Source organism: Accipiter gentilis, chromosome 2, assembly GCF_929443795.1.
Source record: "Accipiter gentilis chromosome 2, bAccGen1.1, whole genome shotgun sequence".
Lineage (NCBI taxonomy): Eukaryota > Metazoa > Chordata > Aves > Accipitriformes > Accipitridae > Astur > Astur gentilis.
Window position 1 is genome coordinate 32,344,401 of NC_064881.1, and position 17,917 is coordinate 32,362,317.

The 17,917-nt window shown below is 36.4% G+C and overlaps 1 protein-coding gene across 11 annotated transcripts in view; it reads right to left on the bottom strand.

The window, feature by feature from the left end:
• Positions 1 to 620: 620 nt before the first annotated feature.
• Positions 621 to 17,917, bottom strand: part of UBR5 (ubiquitin protein ligase E3 component n-recognin 5) — a 94,622-nt gene continuing 77,325 nt past the window's right edge. For 7 of the 11 annotated variants that reach the window (XM_049817508.1, XM_049817423.1, XM_049817453.1 and 4 more), the window contains 20 exons: positions 16,045 to 16,256; positions 15,424 to 15,654; positions 13,529 to 13,602; positions 12,763 to 12,935; positions 12,550 to 12,684; positions 11,764 to 11,984; positions 11,001 to 11,121; positions 10,804 to 10,902; positions 10,286 to 10,529; positions 9,598 to 9,709; positions 8,929 to 9,073; positions 8,505 to 8,635; positions 8,213 to 8,273; positions 7,713 to 7,888; positions 7,214 to 7,298; positions 5,105 to 5,260; positions 4,593 to 4,706; positions 3,065 to 3,209; positions 2,373 to 2,458; positions 621 to 1,228 (listed from right to left, as the gene is read on the bottom strand). In XM_049817508.1, the coding sequence (XP_049673465.1) occupies positions 1,016 to 1,228; positions 2,373 to 2,458; positions 3,065 to 3,209; positions 4,593 to 4,706; positions 5,105 to 5,260; positions 7,214 to 7,298; positions 7,713 to 7,888; positions 8,213 to 8,273; positions 8,505 to 8,635; positions 8,929 to 9,073; positions 9,598 to 9,709; positions 10,286 to 10,529; positions 10,804 to 10,902; positions 11,001 to 11,121; positions 11,764 to 11,984; positions 12,550 to 12,684; positions 12,763 to 12,935; positions 13,529 to 13,602; positions 15,424 to 15,654; positions 16,045 to 16,256 (2,934 nt within the window). In that variant the 3' untranslated portion in view covers positions 621 to 1,015. The remainder of the gene's footprint in view (positions 1,229 to 2,372; positions 2,459 to 3,064; positions 3,210 to 4,592; positions 4,707 to 5,104; positions 5,261 to 7,213; positions 7,299 to 7,712; positions 7,889 to 8,212; positions 8,274 to 8,504; positions 8,636 to 8,928; positions 9,074 to 9,597; positions 9,710 to 10,285; positions 10,530 to 10,803; positions 10,903 to 11,000; positions 11,122 to 11,763; positions 11,985 to 12,549; positions 12,685 to 12,762; positions 12,936 to 13,528; positions 13,603 to 15,423; positions 15,655 to 16,044; positions 16,257 to 17,917) is intronic. The other 4 variants (XM_049817499.1, XM_049817490.1, XM_049817463.1 and 1 more) reach the window with 2 other exon arrangements.

The window sequence follows — 17,917 nt, forward strand, 5'->3', positions numbered from 1 at the left end:
TAGCTGATGTATAAATGGCTAAATAAATAAAAACTATTGTTTCTTCAAGTATGACTTGGTATTTTGTCTGTAATTTCTTTATTAAAAAACTGTAACAAGATACTTAAAAAAAGGCTAGATACAAAAGAAGTTAAGCTGCTCACGAACATTAAAGTTTTCCAAAATGTATCTTCAATAATCATGATCTTATAAACATTTTACAGTTACCAGAAAGTGCCCAGGCTGAGTTTACATAGTTAGATAACGTAGTACAAGTGTCAGGTTAGAACTGGTAGTGGAACAATCCCCTGACTGTCTGTTCACTGAAAAAGGGATACAAAAATGTTGATTGTGAACTATGAAATACTGTGCATTGGCCTCATCATATGTACAAAAAAACCCCAAAAAACCAAAACCACTAAAGGTACAGATTACATGCAAAATATTAGTGACGGTATCTGATGCACCAGAGTTCAATGTAATCAGAACAAAAATTGCAATGAAAGTGGTTTCATAAGTGAACAATCCCAACTTCGGGATCTGAGCTGTCAGGAACTTTTTACAAGTTCAATATACATGATACACAACTGCAGCCAACCACAAATTAAACACCATAAAAAAAGTTAAAATAAACCACAGAACATACTTAGTTTTTTATTTCGAAATTCCCTACTCCCTCTATACAAGAACCTTTGCTGAAACACTTTCCACAAAGGCAGCAGTGAATTTTCAGAACATTTTACATATTTTCCCTCAGCAAAAAGATAAATCACAGTGTAAATTATATTGTTCTGCTGTCATCTTTGGCTGGGGTTAGGCAAAGGAGTTATTGACTAGCAAACTGTTGCAATCAGATATTGCCAGTGCTCCTTAGGCCTTTACGTTACAAATTTAGTACAGGAATGTTTGCATTTAAATCTTTAAAGTACCACCAGGGGTATGACAGCATTAACTTTCATAAACTTTTATAGACAAATGGAAAAATCTACAAAACTTAGCTAGTTAATATTACACAGCAATACACACTTTTTATACTCTACACAAAACCAAAATTCTTGGTCTTAATGGCGAGTAACAATTTCTGTTTCAAAATTTGCTTAGAGGAATAGAGTGGGACATAAAGGCGAGAAATGCAAGTGTTTGCTGTAGGAAGATGTTGGTCATCTGGTGGTCTTATTGTGATTGATGGCATAGGCTGGAATCCCTCCTCGCTGGCAGGCAATGATGGACTTGAGGTCCAAAAGTAAACCTGAAAAAAGACGACAGCATTTAAAATTTTGCTGTACAAGTCTCAAATTCACATTGCCTACATGTTGTGTAGGGAAAATTTAAAGAATAACTGCACAGTCACAGCAAGTTCAATCATACTATGTTCTGCTCAATATGCCAGCTAAACCTCAGTGGTCATGCTACATGCTTTCATAGTAGTTTCCTTCACTTCCTTTCCTCAACTGCTCATTATATACTTCTGTTAAAACTGATAAAAGCAGCACTCAAAATTTTCCTCTATCAGCAAATCCTCAGTAAATAAAATGTCCCCAAATCCATCTGGGAAGACAGTGACTGCCATCAATACGAAATGCATCAGAAATCCCTCACAAACCAGTTAGTGACTACAGAGTATAGTATTCGTACAGACAAAAGGCAGCAACAGAGAATATTTGGTTTACTGTCTCAAGTGTGAAATACTGACTTGCAGAGCAGAGTCACTACCCAAGTGTAACCATAGATATTCCTTAACAAATGTGCTCTAGATTTTCTGCTTTTCAGATTAGTCCTTGCTTCCTTTTAGCAAACTCTAAAGGAAAGATAGTACCTTAAGTAGTAGGAAGTTAAAAGCAGATAGTTTTAAGAAGCGTACAATGAATACAATTTACAGGCAAGTTTTCCAAAATTACCCCCCCTGAACAGTATCTTGTTCTTTCAAGCTTCTCACCAGCTATTCCTAAAGGGCTTTGAGAAGGAGATAGTATAATTACTGACATCTTACAGAGAGGACACAGGTGTTGTCCTCGGGATACACAGAAGTCAGGAGAGTAGATGATCCAGGAAGAGAAAAGAACTCAGCCTCAAAACCCGAGTAGCCCACAACACAGTTGACTAACCACAGTTACTCAGCTTAAGAACGACTGTGCAGAGACTGTAACTGTGTTTCCGTAAGAGACCTGTGAATATGGATAAGGACACACCACGCTTACTTTCAGTTGCAAGAAGGTCTAGGATTCACACCTGATGTTTACAGAACTGTAAGTTTAATCAAACCCTACTACCCTGCTCTGCTACCTTAACTCTTCACATACAAAGTCTCTGCAGGCAGACACAGTTAAAAACAGTAATGATGCCAAAGTCATTCCAGTTCTTCTGCACATTTTCCCTGGGAATGGACAACTTACTAGATCTTGTCTTTCTGTCATACTCATCTTCTCAACTATGGACCAAAACCAACGCTTGAATTGCAAAAGCTTCTCAGCATTTTCTCCTGTGTGAAATAAAAAAATATATATAATTCAGCTGGTACACTGGACAAAAATATTAAGAGATCTGTTTCACATGTACTGCAAGCTGGATCTCAGCTACACTCTCATTCATAGAGTCCTGATATTGGAGACACAAGTAATCTCAAAACCAATACACATACTTCTGAATGTAAAGGCTAACTCTGACATATCTCAGTACAACTCCCACCCCCTCCCTACCAAAAAGCCTAACAGCTAAAAATAGTTTAAAAATTATGTAAGAAATATTAGACTGCATAGATCACATTTATAGTTCTGAAGTTAGGCCAGAACTTTCAGAAGGAAAGATATGCTACCAATAATACAATCCTTGTATTTAACATCAAGTGACAGGAGAGTTGGAAAACATGCTCCCCCCCACCACACACACACACACAATTGAAGGTAAATATTTTCAAAGGTATGTACAAAACACAGTAATAATTTTATTAGGACTTTCAGTGACTTATTAACCGATGTCAAATTTGAAGAGGTGTAAGTTTAATGCTGGTAACTCTTACTCCACACAAAACAAACAGCATTAAGTTATCCACACAACTCTGTGTCTGAATGAGAACGTTATTTCATACCTGACTCATCATTGAAAGAGGTAAAGCTGATTAGCATTTGCACATTTACTTCACCACAGCCATTTACCAAAAGTCTGAAATCTTCTGCTGTTAAATCTTCTAATGAATTCTTGGGAAGTACATCCAGGAGACCCTTCCTCATTGCCTTAAGTGAAAACCACAAGACACACATTATAGCCATATCACTTTCAGATTGACTTTAAATGCAGTACTGAAAAGTTCCATGTGAAATCCCCTATTAACTCAAAATTCATTATTCTCCTAGCTGTTCTTTTCCTTCAAAGCTTTACCATCTGAGATGCAAATTTTCCGAAACAAAGAACTGCACCAATCTGTTAAACCCTACCTACTATTGCAAAAGAAAGCAGTAACAGTTTGAACTAATATTTCACCAGGAGCAGAAGCAAATGTACTCTCTAATGCTAAAATATTCAGGTATTTTGCTGAGCTACGCTGAATCTGATAAGTACGAAAACCACATCTTGCACGTTACTTTGCTTCCTCAGAAACTCACACGCTAACTCTGCTTTAAAAATGTTATTGATACACAGACACACATTTTATATAAATAAGTAATATCCTGGAAAGATTGGGAATTCCATTTTCAAAATGGAAGAATATGAATAAATTTGTTTTAGTAAATTCCAAAATGAATACAAATGTTATGGTTTTCAACTCTTAAAATAAACAAGAGTCAAACTATTAATACATGTAGACATGGAGATCAAGTAGCCTAATTCCAGGAACATGTTTCTGTGAGGATTTTGGACCTAAGCTGCACAAAACAGTCTGCTAGCGTTATCTCAGAAGTGCAGCAGGAAACCACAGTCAGCAGAAATGATCAAGTTTAGATGTAGTATCATATGACAGAGTAAGCGATTCTAAGCACTGGACCTTCATTAACTGTTTACAAAAATATATTATTCCATTTAAAAGGGCTTTAAAAACCAAATTATTTTTAATATAGTTTCATAGTCAATTTTTAGCTTTCTTGCCAGGCTAGTAAAATAAGAACAAAGTTGTATGTTTCATAACTGATTTTTTTCTTTTAAAACAAGGACACGAGTCAGAAGTTCAAGGTGATTTATGTAAATATTTTGAAATTTCATTTTAATCTTTGTTTAAAAAGCTAAACAAACCAAAGGTGACAGATTATTAGAATAAAGTAGCTGCTAAATACAAAGCAAAAATTACAAGAGGCTACGTGCCATTTGAGCTCAAGAAATGAACACATATGCTTAACCAATGAGATCAAGTTTAAAAGAAATTCTCTTTCATTCTATAAAAAAAAGACAAATTGCTCAAGGTACTCGGTCTTTACAGTACTGCATGAACAGCTATACAATTACAAAAAAATTAGAAAATTAAGTATTTTTAATCAAGCTGTCAAGACTTCAAAAAGAAACCTGATTAGCAATACCATAACAATGAAAAGAATTAACTGACTGAAATCTTACAGGGTTTTTTTTTGTTTGGCTTTGGTTTGTTTGTTTGTTTGTTTTCTTAAAACACTCCACCAAAGACTTACATGTAGAGGCTGTTCTGCTACTACCAACATTCGGTGTTCTGCGTATTTCCGGACATACTCGTATACATTCTGAGGAGTGACTGGTATATTTACACCATTGGAAATAAGTTCAACCTATGGCAAAGTAACAAGGACCATTTAAAAAGAAAAAAAAAAAAAAAAAGAAAAGGAAAAAAAAAGGAAAAAAGGAAATGAGATTATTGTAACAGCCACAGTTTGCTGCACAGTGATTTACTGCTTAATATCCCTCTAAAAACAAGCAATTTACTACTACAGGTTAGCTGTAAAGATTCCCTAGGATTGACTATGTTATCCAGACTTTCTGGTACACCCTACATCACCTTCAAGGAAAAAAACCCACACTTCATTGTCTAAGGAGAACACTGTGTTTGAATCTAGGAAGGGTAAAACATTATCTCTGCCACCTCAGAAGAGCATGGATTATGTATACGCTACAACATGCATAAGCTGTTGAATTCTGAAACTAGAGACACAGGTTTAGCTGTGCTTACCTGCCCTCCACCCTCCTCCTTACACAGGTCTATTGCAAAGGCTAAGTCCATAGCTGCAAATACTGCATCAGCATCTGTACTCTGGGAAGCAAGAATAAGTTGCCGAAGGCTTTCATACATAACCGGATCGAAAAAAGCAAAGTCATGCCAGTTCACCTAAAAAAAAAAAAAAAAAAAAGACAGACATTTGAAACTAGGTGTTTGAAACACACCAGTTGTTTAAGAATATATTCAGAATTATGTGATCTGTGCCTAATCTATGCACTAGCATACAGCAGTGCATAACCCATGTAACAAAGCATACAAACACTTGGAAATAAAGACAGTCAAACTCCTACCTTCAGCCTGCTTTTGAAGGTACATTAGAATACTCAACTGAAGTGCATCAGCAGAACGTAAAGCCAGACCTGTAAAGCCTTTCCTGCTATTAAAGGCATAGAGGTGTCCTGGTTTCAGCTGGGATAGAGTTAATTTTCTTTCTAGTAGCTAGTATAGTGCTATGTTTTTGAGTTAGGTATGAGAAGAATGTTGGTAACACTGATGTTTTCAGTTGTTGCTAAGTAATGTTTAGTTTAAAGTCAAGGATTTTTCAGCTTCTCATGTCCAGCCAGCAAGAAGGCTGGAGGGGCACAAGAAGCTGGGAGGGGACACAGCCAGGGCAGCTGACCCAAATCAGCCAAAGGTGTATTCCATACCAGTCATGTCTAGTATACAAACTGGGGGGAGTGGGGTGGGGGGATTGCTGGGCATTGGTCAGTGAGTGGTGAGCAATTGCATTATGCATCAGTTGTATATTCCAATCCTATTATTATTGTTGTTGTTGTTATTTTCTTATTATTATCATTATTAGTTTCTTCTTTTCTGTTCTATTAAACTGTTCTTATCTCAAGCCATGAGTTTTACTTGTTTGGTTGGGTTTTTTCCCCTCGATTCTCTCCCCCAACCACTGGTGGCAGTGGGGGGGAGTAAGTGGCTGCGTGGTGCTTAGTTGCTGGCTGGGGTTAAACCACAGAGATTATAAAGAAAATTTATAGGGTTTTTTATAAACAAATTCTTCTACATATCACCTAGATCAACAGAGATTTGATGGAGGTTGACTGAAGCTGGAATCAATTTGCGTCAGTGCTCCAAACTGCTGAAAATTCCCCTCCACACACAGACCTATATACACACATACACACACTTAAATGACTGACAGCCCAGTAGCCTCATACCAGTTTCCAACAATTCAAATACCAATGTCTACTTCTTGCTGTTTTCTATAGTTCCTTGCTTCTTTGTTCTCAGCCTGGAGAGAAAAGTCATCTACAAACTAAACTCAAACTAACTAAAATGTTCTTTGATGTATCCAATATTTAACTTGAAGGAATACATATTCAGTAAGAAAAACATGGAGAACAGATTTAGAAGGGAATGTCTCTTGCAAGATATCAGGGGATATTTGGAGGCATATCTTTCTGCCATTAGCCCTTTTTCATTAAAGATCACATGTATGTTAGATAGCTGATTATGTGATCAACATTGTTTTTAAGTAAAGACCAGCAGTAATAAACCTTGGTTTAAGGTTGTTCCATCAGTCAGAACTTACAATGCTATTGACTAATGCATGAAATGTGGAGTATGTAATTAGTGTTTATTGGGGTCAGGAAGCATTTTTTTGCCAAACATTTAGGTAATTATTGCTCTGAATTAAATTATAACTATACCCAAGACAAAATTTTAATTACAATTCAATTCAATGAGTTCTCTCAAATATCAAGGAAAATGCTTTTCCGTAAGCTGAAATGCTGTTGCCTAGTACTGTCCAACACTCTAAGTCTTCAGTCTCAGGAAGAGAAAAAGGGGAGACAGTAAACTGTTTGTGGAGAGAGCCAAAGGCTAACCCATTACAAATCATTCCATCTTAGTCAAATACCTGACTTCTAGTATATCTACTCAGTTCAAAATCCAGGAAATTATAATACTCCTCAAATTCAGTTTAAAGGCATCCTTACAGTTCCAATATCACCTCTGCTAGTCAATACATGCACATTAGAGAAAAAAAAGCTGTTTTTTAAAAATGAGATTTTATTTAATTAAAGGAAATTCAGATATCTATGTTCAACTTACCTTTCTGCCAAGAAGAACTTTGATTACGTGTCTATTTAACGTGATGGGACATAGCTCATTCTGCAACAAGCACAATCCTAGGATTCTGAAAATATATGTTTTGATTTTGTTTTGGTAAGACAGAAATTACATTGGAGATCTCTCAGCAAACTCACATTAAGGAAGTTAAAAGTATTCTATGAATCAAGCGGCAGCTAGCTTCCCAGCTCTATCAATCCCCAAAAGAAAATCATGGACATAGATAATTTTAAAAAAAAAAATAAAAATCCTGCAGTAGAAAACTTCCAGATTGTAAAAAAAAAAGATAAAAACAAAAATCTAACAGGAAAAGAAGCCTCAAGTTGATGTGTGCAAATTCCCAACTATTTAGCTCCAGGTGAGAAATACAGAGCGTAAAATGAATAAAGTTTTTGCAGCTTGGATGGTTGGTACTCTCTCTGGTATTTTATATATTCATCTTTTATATTTTTTTCAGACCAGAAAGTTAATAGTAGCGTACCTGCCAATGTTTCTGAAACAATTCAGCCTTGCTTCCGTGTTTTTACCAGGTCTTGGTGTATAAAAACCTCGTTTTCCAGGTTGGTAGAAAAGTGGTGCATTATCATCCCCATCATCTGTGTCATCTAATTCCATATCTACTACACTGCGGCTGGAACCATGCCGCTTTCTGTTTTCCTGTTTTGAAAGTCAGAACAGCAATTAACAACTTACTTCTAGTTGCTGACACACATCAAGAAGCTATTTGCTACTGGACCCAAAGATTCAAGTTCCATTGATTAAGAATTTCCATTATATTTCCTGATCGTAACATTTTATGCTTTTGAGTAATTACTGCTTAATCTTTTCAAAAGAAAAAAAGAAATGAAAAAAAGGCAACTCCACAAAATAAACAGAACTTTGTCTTGCATGATAAAGGAAGGCTCCAGTTGCTTAAGTTTTTAAAATTAATTGATACAACTGGATCTTAAGTAACTTTAATTCGTGCAACAGTTCCGTTACCTGCACTTTATCTGAAGAGTCTAGCAATCCAAGATCCAATATACTGTCAGCACCATTCTCCCTTGACAAAGGGAAAAAAATATATGCAGATTTAATTTCACAATAAGGAACTGTCATATTCTGAAACAAGACAGATTAGATTAAACCGAAGTCAACAAGTCAGTTGGCCAAAGAGACACACCTAGAACAAAGCCAGGAATAAGCTGCATGCATCAGGGTTAGATGTAGCACAGTAGAAGTGCTTTGGCCACAAAATCATTTTCATTTCTTATCTAATTCCTTGATACTTTACCTGCCATGTGCAATAATGAGTTCCATTGCTTCGTCAACTCTTGCTCTAAGAGAATCTTCACTAGCTAGTAATAGAAGCAGCTGAGCAGGGGACAATTCCAACAACATTCCTGTGATTTTACTTGCAAATGCCTGGGGATAAGGAATGATATATCTTACTATTGTCCTCCAGTTCTCTCATTTTCAAATATGGTTTTATAAAAGTTTTAGTATTGTAAATATAGAATGCATTACAAGATACCTCCTAAGCTAAATGACAAATTACAGAAACAAAATCTTAAGAAAATGCCAAAGAATATAAAATCAGGCCTACATGTTCAAATATTTTCAGTTATGTCAAACTATAATGGACAAGGAGATTAATTTTTAATTAAAAGATGACAAGAACAATTTATCATTAAGTGTATTAGATAGCTAAGTCTTACTGGTTGCATTGCTTGCACTCGAGGGTAGAGCCTTTCTCCAAGGGCTTGCCTGTGTGCTGGAAGTGGGTCAGGGTCATCGCTAGGATTTCCTTCTGATGCCGGTCTAAAAGGCCGTGTGTCAATGGAAAGTTGTCTTCTAAAGTCCCTTAAGAAAATTAGAGCAGTTTGTACTCATTTCAGAGGAAATATGCACAAATCCTCTGGAACAGTCTCATTTGCACACAGATTCGAAATAGCATTAGCTTTTATGCTGGAACAGTAGTGTTGCTCATAGCTCTTGGAGAGAATGATTCAGAAACAGAGAATCAAAATGAACCAGAGATTTTAATACTATTAGTATTTTGGATACAGCAGTTGACATTCCACCAATGGCAATGTTGTTTCTAAACCACCTCACAATTTCCTACTAGTACACAAGTTTTCATTGTTGTTTTAGCAGGAGATATTGATGGCATATGGTTCAGACATAATCTATCAATGCTAGAGTAAGCATAATTATTCTTTAAAGAATATGCTGAATTTCAAGACATTTCCCTGTATATTGCTCCTGAAAGCAAAGAAGACAGAATCCTTAAATTTGAGGATGTAAAAGTATCTTTCCTGAAGATAACCAAGGCAATTATTCTATTTGACAAAGTATCTCCAACAAATTAAAAATATATCACTTACCTATCCCTATCTCTCCGAGAACCAGCTCGTAAGCCACTACTTCTCCGCATTTCTCTCTCTCGCTCCCTTTCCCGATCTCTCTCTCCCCTATTTCGCAATCTCTGCATCAGACCTGAAGGGGAAAAATCCTCATAAGCTTAAACATCTGTATTTCTCTCTCCTACCTAAGTTTCATTGTAAGGAGGGCACAGTTTTGGAAAACAGCTTGAAAGACATCAATGAGGTAGAACCACTTCACTTAAAGTAGTGATTGGGGTTCAGCCAAACTTAAGAAAGGAACCTGAAGTGTTTGTACCAACTTAAAAATGCCAAAATAATTCAAGAGTTTATATATACTTTCAAAAACATTAAAATATATTTGTGACAAGCCAGATGGAGTAGTCATATTAAAATGTATAAGCTCCTACTAGCTAAAATCTTGACAATTATTACCTACTGGAAAGATGCTCAAAAAAGCTAAGAGCATCTAAAGCAGACTCTTGTTTTGAGAAAAACAAGAGCTTCCTGTTTCTGAAAGCAGAAAAAAAGCCATTTCCTTGCCTCAGAGAAGTAACATGCACAATTTTCACAGCTCCCGTGCTGAGCTAACAAGAGAAATCTCTGAGACAATGCCAAGTATTTCAACATAAAAAAGCATCCAAGGCTTTTATGAACGTTATCTGTAGATTAACTGCTGTGCATAACTTACTTGTATGGGTACCTTTGTTGGCATTCTGAATACAATCTAGATTTGGCAGTTTCTCATTTGACAGAAAGGCCTGTGCAATAGCAGTATAAAAGCTTCGTGCTACACCACTCCCTTCTCCTGGTTCATCCTTAAAAGTAACTTTTACTCTGTGCACAGCCATCGGAGTGGTAGCACATCTGCGACCAAAATGGTTGTTGAGCTGCCTCATGGTCTGCTGAATTAGAAGATCTCTGTCTCGATCAACCTAGTAAAAACACAAAAAAGTTTTTTCTTTACTAATCATCACACTGAGAGAATTTCAGCTTCACAAGAATTTTCTGGACACTTCTGCATAGACTCAGAAAATAGCAGTTAGACAGTAAAAAACTACAGAGTAATTGCAACACAGCTCACAAAGTAAGGTTTAAGACACCTGCTGGCGGATTATGAAATACAACTTCTCCTATCAAGTTACTGCAATGTGCGATAATTCAACTTTTAATGAAAACAAATTCAGAATATAAAATAACATTTTTTACCTCCAATGTTAAATCCCTGGATTGCTGGTTTCTGAGTTTTTCCATCTCCCTGCGGAATTTTGATTCCTTTACTTCAAAGCCACCTAATTCAGTCAAAATCTTAAAATAAAAAACAAAACCAAAAAAACAAAATCAGAATGAGGGAGGGTCACAATTTAGTTGTAAGAGGAATTTTCCTTACACTGGGAAATACATACCGATCCAGGCTCTGCTCCAACGTCTTCCATGAATACTCTACCAAACAACTCTAAAGAAAGGCGCCAACGTCCCAGCAACATGTCATGAGATATAACCATGCCCATGAAGCTACACTGTGGCCTAACAGGAGGAGAGAAAAAGTGACAGACAAGCAAAATCGAGTTAAATTTCAAACATGTTTTGTGTACTTCTGCTTTTTCTTACCCTCTGTCATCAACGAAGTTCTTTATTACTGATAAACAACAACACAGTACAGTAAGTTTGTGGACAAAAGCACATGAAGCTGCTTGGTTTCAGCTGAAACGCAAGTCTTGCTTCCAAAGAGAAATTACTCTTAAAGCATGCAACTTCACTGCTACATGGAATTCACTGTTATTGGTCTCCCTTCAATCAAGACCTTAAATTTAAAAAATTTAAAAAATCTATAATTCCAAGTGAGGGCAGATCAATCCCTAACTGCATAAAGAAAGCATGGTCAGTATCACCAGACACAGATGGCAAGCTGTCGATTCCAATTTTTAAACTTAGCTACCCAGGACACCATAGTAGGTCTGTAGCAGGAATTCAGGTAGTAAAGGACTTTCACTACAGTTTGCACAGACCTCTTTGGAGACTGTTCAACTGTTCATTTTAAAAGCTACCAAACACAAACTACAAACTAAAGCAAGCTACCCATTTTAGTTTAAAAAGACTTTTCAGAGTCCCAAATACCCTTTTACCAGTTCAGTAATATTTCACAGAGTAATTTTTAACTCAAACTACCTGAAAGATGTGAGAGGTGGCCCTTCACTTTCTGTCAATCCTATCTCTGCCAACAAGCTGCTTTTCAGTTGTGCTGCAAGATCATGAGCTGAAGGTCCTGGCTTTGAACTCTCAGATTCTTCTGTAGGCACGTTTTGTTCCTCCCCTTCCTTCTTTTGCCGATTTTGCATGCTCATAACATTTTTTAAGTTGGCTGCATAGGACATTTTAGTTGGAAGAACCTAAACAAGAAGTAAAATTTAATTGCGCTTTCAAAGCAGTCTAGAAGGCTTTTTCAGAAGATATATGTATATATATGTATGTAATTTTTAAACCACACAAAAGCATTCACTGTAATTCACCTGTTAAAACACAATAACCTCAATCATTTTGACAAATACAAAAAGACATTTTCCCACTTTATGTTTGCATTTCATACGCTTGCCACTTAATGCTCAGTCTGCAGGCAAGTCAAATCTACTGGGCTATAGGGAGATTTAGTTCTTCTTATCGCAACTAATTATATACTTGGCATTTCAAAATTAACTCGGGATTGTACTGCAGCCTTTAAAACTATTGCCTGAAATCTGCTATAAATCAGTAATCATAAAAGATCCTGCATTTTAAAAAAAAATTAAGCATACTTTTCATAAAAAGTCCAAGTTTTCACACTTACTGGGCCTTTAAGTTATCATTCTGAAAGCAACATAAAATTCTCTCTGAAAACATTAAAGTGTCTTTTTAAGGAATGAAGGTACTTCGCTTAAATTACCCTATTGTTTAAAATAATAAAACCTTTAAATATACCTCAAGGCAGTTTCTATCCACTGTAACTTCCATTAAGCATTTCCCGCTGTTGGCAGAAGATGAATACAGACCCTGACTTGGTCGGCCAAACAGATCTTCCTTGCGAGCATTTGGCTGAAAATTAACAAAAGCATTCTGGGTAAATAATATACTTCAGTTAGAAATGAAAAAGCAAACTGCAGTTTTCTTCCAGAACACCATCTCTGATGTCACCTGTAATAGATGGGGCTGGTCTGCCAGCGGGATGGCCTCTGCCAGAGGAACCTCAAAAGGATTGGGTGGAATGCAGCCGAGGAATGTCATAGAGTCTGATCGTCTGAAAAATGGATGGTTTTGGCCAGTCTCTGCTGGGAGGGAGTCATCATCTTTGTCGTTGAGTGTAGCACCTAAATATCAGAGAAGATTTCAATTCAATTTTCACAGTTACAAAAGCAAAGGCTTTAAAATACCAAAAATTAATACACTTCCCTCTTAGCTATCTGACTGGAGAAGCATCTCTGCAAATTTAATACTTCTACAGGATGCTTCCACAAATCCCATATTTTTATTAAGTTGCTTAGCCATCACTTTTATTCTTTTTACTGTAACAAACTTTACTGAACATGTACTCCTACACTATATGTACTTAGTATAGAGTATACCTTCTACCATTTTCAGCAGCAGTTTCATCAGATTAAAAAAAAAATCAGTTTAACTCTGATTCAAATTTTAAATTCTTTAATTGTGTAGAATGATAATTAAAGGCACAAATTCTGCAGTTTAGTGAGAAAGGAGACAAAAAGAGGGCCTCGAAATGAGAACAGGCATTGGCAGAAGAAATTTGGTAAAGTAACAACGGTAAGAAAATATTACTAAAAGCCAACTTTAATCTAACATACACAAGTAATAAAATTTATTCAGCCTCAGCTAGCTAAAGGGGAAAAAACACTAAGAAAGTGTCACATTTTGGCATACTGTAGAAGTGTTTCTGTATACTAACTTTGATTGGTGTCATCATCATTTTCATGTTCTGAATCTTCGTTGTCAAGACCAAGTTCCAAAAGTTCCCGAGTTCTTAAAAGAAAAGAGAAAAGAAAAAGGAAAGAAGTCAATCCTCTTGAAGAAACAATTAGGCAAAACATTTACATCTGTAGCAATCAATTAAAGTAAGAGTGTAACAAGTAAATGTACTTAAGAGCTATACATATCAAGAACAAACTCACTCTAAAATCAAAGTACAAATTACATATTCACTCACTACATTACTCGCACAGTTACCCTTATAGCCATTCGGCCACCTACCAAGTTTGATCTGAAAAGTTACAGCTTCAGACAGTGACGGGTATGCTTGTTTTTAAAGACTTTGTCAATATAAAAAAAACAAACTAGGAACCCTGCATTAGTGGAAGTAATACATAAGTGAATACTATTATAATAATTACTGGTGTAGAATATGCTTAGTCCTATAATGTCAATGATCACGTTTCTGAAGATAAGTCTGCAAGCTGCATATTAAAGGAATGGATTTCACTGAATTATAAAAAGGATCAAGAACTCTGATTAGTCATTTCTGGCAGTTTATGCATTGTGAAATATGTTCTGAAACTAGATGAAGATTGATAAAATTCCATTTCATACAGGCTACCAAAATGTCATCTAACAGAAGCAACTGACTGAATTTGAACCACTCACCTTTAATTGAAAAGGCCTTCATAGCTTATAAGCATTTCATGGGAATTTTGCAATTCTTTGATGACCAGTTATTTGACAAATTTCAATATGTGAATTTTGGGGGACAAAGCAGATTCCAGATGTATGTTATTGTATGGAAAAGGCTTAAAGGCACAGCTCTAACTATTCAAGTTAGCCAGCACAAAACTTCAATCAGTTACGGTATTAAATTATCCCTACTTGTGAGGAAACTACTGTTGACAACAACATCCTCTGGTACACATTCTGAGGTCCTAACAAGTCTTACATTACCAAGATATATTGAACATAACACTGGAACTAAAGCAGCAGTCCCAACATATATCTGTAATATTGATACCTTGTATTTTACAGTTACTAAATTCATAGAGAAAAGGAAAAGTTCAGTTCAACCTGCAATATTGAAAATTAGAGGCAGGAAGGGGCAATGATTTGCATTTATTTAACTGTTGACTAAGACTGTTTCGGTACATTACCTCAAAACTTAGTAAGAAATGGGAACAGATGGTGTAGACTACCAACACGTGGACATTTCTATGATCATTAATTGCCATTTCACATCAAAGAACATTTCTAAAAAAAAAGTCTTACAACATTTTAAAAAGTAATAAATGCACCTTGTAAAATGCTGTAGCTGAAGTAGCAGGGATTTTCAACTTAAGGACATTTTCAGCTATTAAGTTCTCTACTGTGCTTTAAATCATCAGGTAAGTCTCAAATATCCACAACCAAATGGAAAACAGAACTACTAAGCCCATCATACCAGACTGACATTTTCTCCCATGTCATTATTAACATGTTTGACAGAATTCTAAATAAGTTGTTATCATGTAAAATGTGAGGAGCAGATTGCATTTTTCAGCTGAGAAATAGTCCAGAGTACATCTTTTAGAGGCACTGCCATGAAGTTAAAAAATCAAACTCAAGTATCAGTGGCAAGAAAACCTTTTACAGCAATCAGCATAAAAAGATTTGAACAGAATACTGCAAAAGGCTTATCAAGCATACGTACATTATACACCATTATATGTATTTTTTATAACATGCATGTTACTACACACACAGAGATACATAGATATATGTATATATTTGTATGAGTTGCTGAGTAACAACACCAATGACTGAAACAAAAGGGCATACACCATTTCTGCAAAAGTTTTTGTTTCTATGAGTCAGCCTCAATACCTTTTCCGTTCCAGCTGAGGAGTATCCAATGTTGTCTGTTGATTCATTGCTTTAATCCAATAAATAAGGGCTTGAAAAACGTATGCTACATGCTTTAGTGAACAGACATCTAAAACAGGAAGAACATCCGAGTGCTCATCATTGTGAGAACGCATCAAAGACAGTGCGTAGTTCAGGAAATCACCACGGGCTGACATCATTCCCTGACGGGCACTGAGTAAAGTAGCACGTCTAGTGAAAGAAAAGCATTGAATACAGAGAGATTAGGTATCACAGTAGAATGCATCCTTTACATATTAGTGTCTATATTTGAAATATAGATGTAAAAATTCAAAAAAAGCCCCACAAAAACAGTGTGATAATAAGAGTAACAATCATAGTTTTGTGCTTTACTATAAGCAGCTCAGGTGCAGTACATTGTAAACAGCTGATACTTGAGATGAATCTAGTACATCAGAATAAACGAAATAGGAGCAACAACACAGGAAGCCAACTTAAATCAAACCAGTAACTACACTGCTGCATTACAAAATTAAGATTCCTAAAATGTCAGCAAACAAGGAGATTTGACTATAAAACTGGTAATTCATATCACATGCAGTAATCAAACTATTTTCATACCTTCTTCCCTCAAGTGTTCTTAAGCTAGCTTCCTCACGGGCTGTCATCCTTTCCCTTCTGGCTGAGTTCTGAGAAGCATGGAGAGGATGATTCGGATGCCCAGGATCACCAGCAGATGCTAATGCAGAACCATAACGCAGCTGAGCTTCAGTAGAGTCCATGATACTAACCATCCAATTCCAAGTAGGAATAAGCTTTTCCTCTACGTAATTCTATAGAAAATGGGATTTAATTAGTTTTGCAAACAATAGAACTAGATGATGAGAATACAATCTCAACGTAAGCCTCCACCATGGATTTTACAGTTACACCTGATTCCCTACAGACAAAGAGGCTGTAAAACCACATTCAGGAATGACCAATGAACAGTTTCCAAAAGCTCTATTGCGACTGCTGATTTACTGCAGTTGTATGCAGCTCTCCCTACTTAATACACTGGTGACTGTAAACCATTCTCACCATTCCTCTCTCCCTTTTGGGTATCTCTGCTACTCACCTTATGACCACCCAGAATCTCCCAGGTGTGCCTATTTTAGGGATTTTGGTCCATTTCCTGACTTTCTAGTAGCTTTAACAGCCCTCATCCTGCTATGGCATTCACCAGCCAGATCTTTCACCATTCTTCACCTCCTGCAACTTACTCAGTGAAGACAACAAAGTTAAGACCTGCATAGAGCACTATGTCTGCATACAAAGCTCTCCTCCCAGTCCAGTCTTTGCTTCACCTGTTCCCAATACTGGCTCTGAAGCCTGCTTTTCTTGCCATTTGCTAACTCCATTGACCTTGCGTTTTTTTAATCCAACATCAGTCTGCTTTCTTCATTCCTCTACATTCTGGCCTTCAAAAACATCCCTCACACTACAAATGTTCTCAAATCCACTAAACTAACAAAATGCTGTTTCAACCCCATTTCTGTATCCAAATGAAACCTCTACTATCAAGCTTTCACATGTTAATACAAATCTCTTGCTGCCTCAGCTGGACAGCTCTCCTGTGCACTCAGCTGGCAAAGAAGTAACCTTTGCAAAACAGCTCTACAAAGCAGAGGCAATATTTTCCCACTAAGAATCTCCTGAACAGAAACTGATTTTAGCCCCCTCCATAATAAAACCATGTTCTCATTTCTTTCCCTGCACCTTTCCCCAAGCATTTGATCCCAAAATATCTTTGTAACGTTCCTCTCCCAAATCAGAAGCCCTTTTTCTTCCATTGTACTGTGAAAACAGAGCCATACAAATACTTTGTGGCTCAATTACAAGTAAATATATTGTCATCCGTTTTTCACATCCCAGCACACAGTACTACTAACAGAAAACAGCATCACTGGATTTCTTGGGTTCCCCAAAGCAGCAGTATTATTCTGACAGTTTATTTTTTTACTAAATTCAGTACAGATAATTTACTCTATACACTATGCCCACGATACATACTTTCTGAACACACTGAAGTTCCTCCTGGGTTGTTAAGTCTCTGAAACTTCTTTCTATACAAGCCAGACACCAGTCTTCCCTTTCATGTATTTTCTCTACAGATGCATTTTACATATACTTTCAAAAACCAACAGTAAAGAGCACTGTACTAAAAAATATACACATAACAGGGAAAGGATGATCACGTCCCTGAAAGAAGGGACAGCTAACAGTGCATTTACCTGTACAAATCTTTTATGTCATTTAATTATTTGGCCCTTACTAACTTTCTTCTTCTATAGACTCAACAGTTCATGTCAAAAAGAATAGGGCAAAAGATCTCTAGTAGAGACCACTAGTGTCTCCAAAGCAGTCAATCCTGACTTAACTATTAAGTAGATACCAGTTAGACTTGGCTGTGGAAAAAAATCAACTGAAATTCTTGTTTTGAAAGAATATTTGT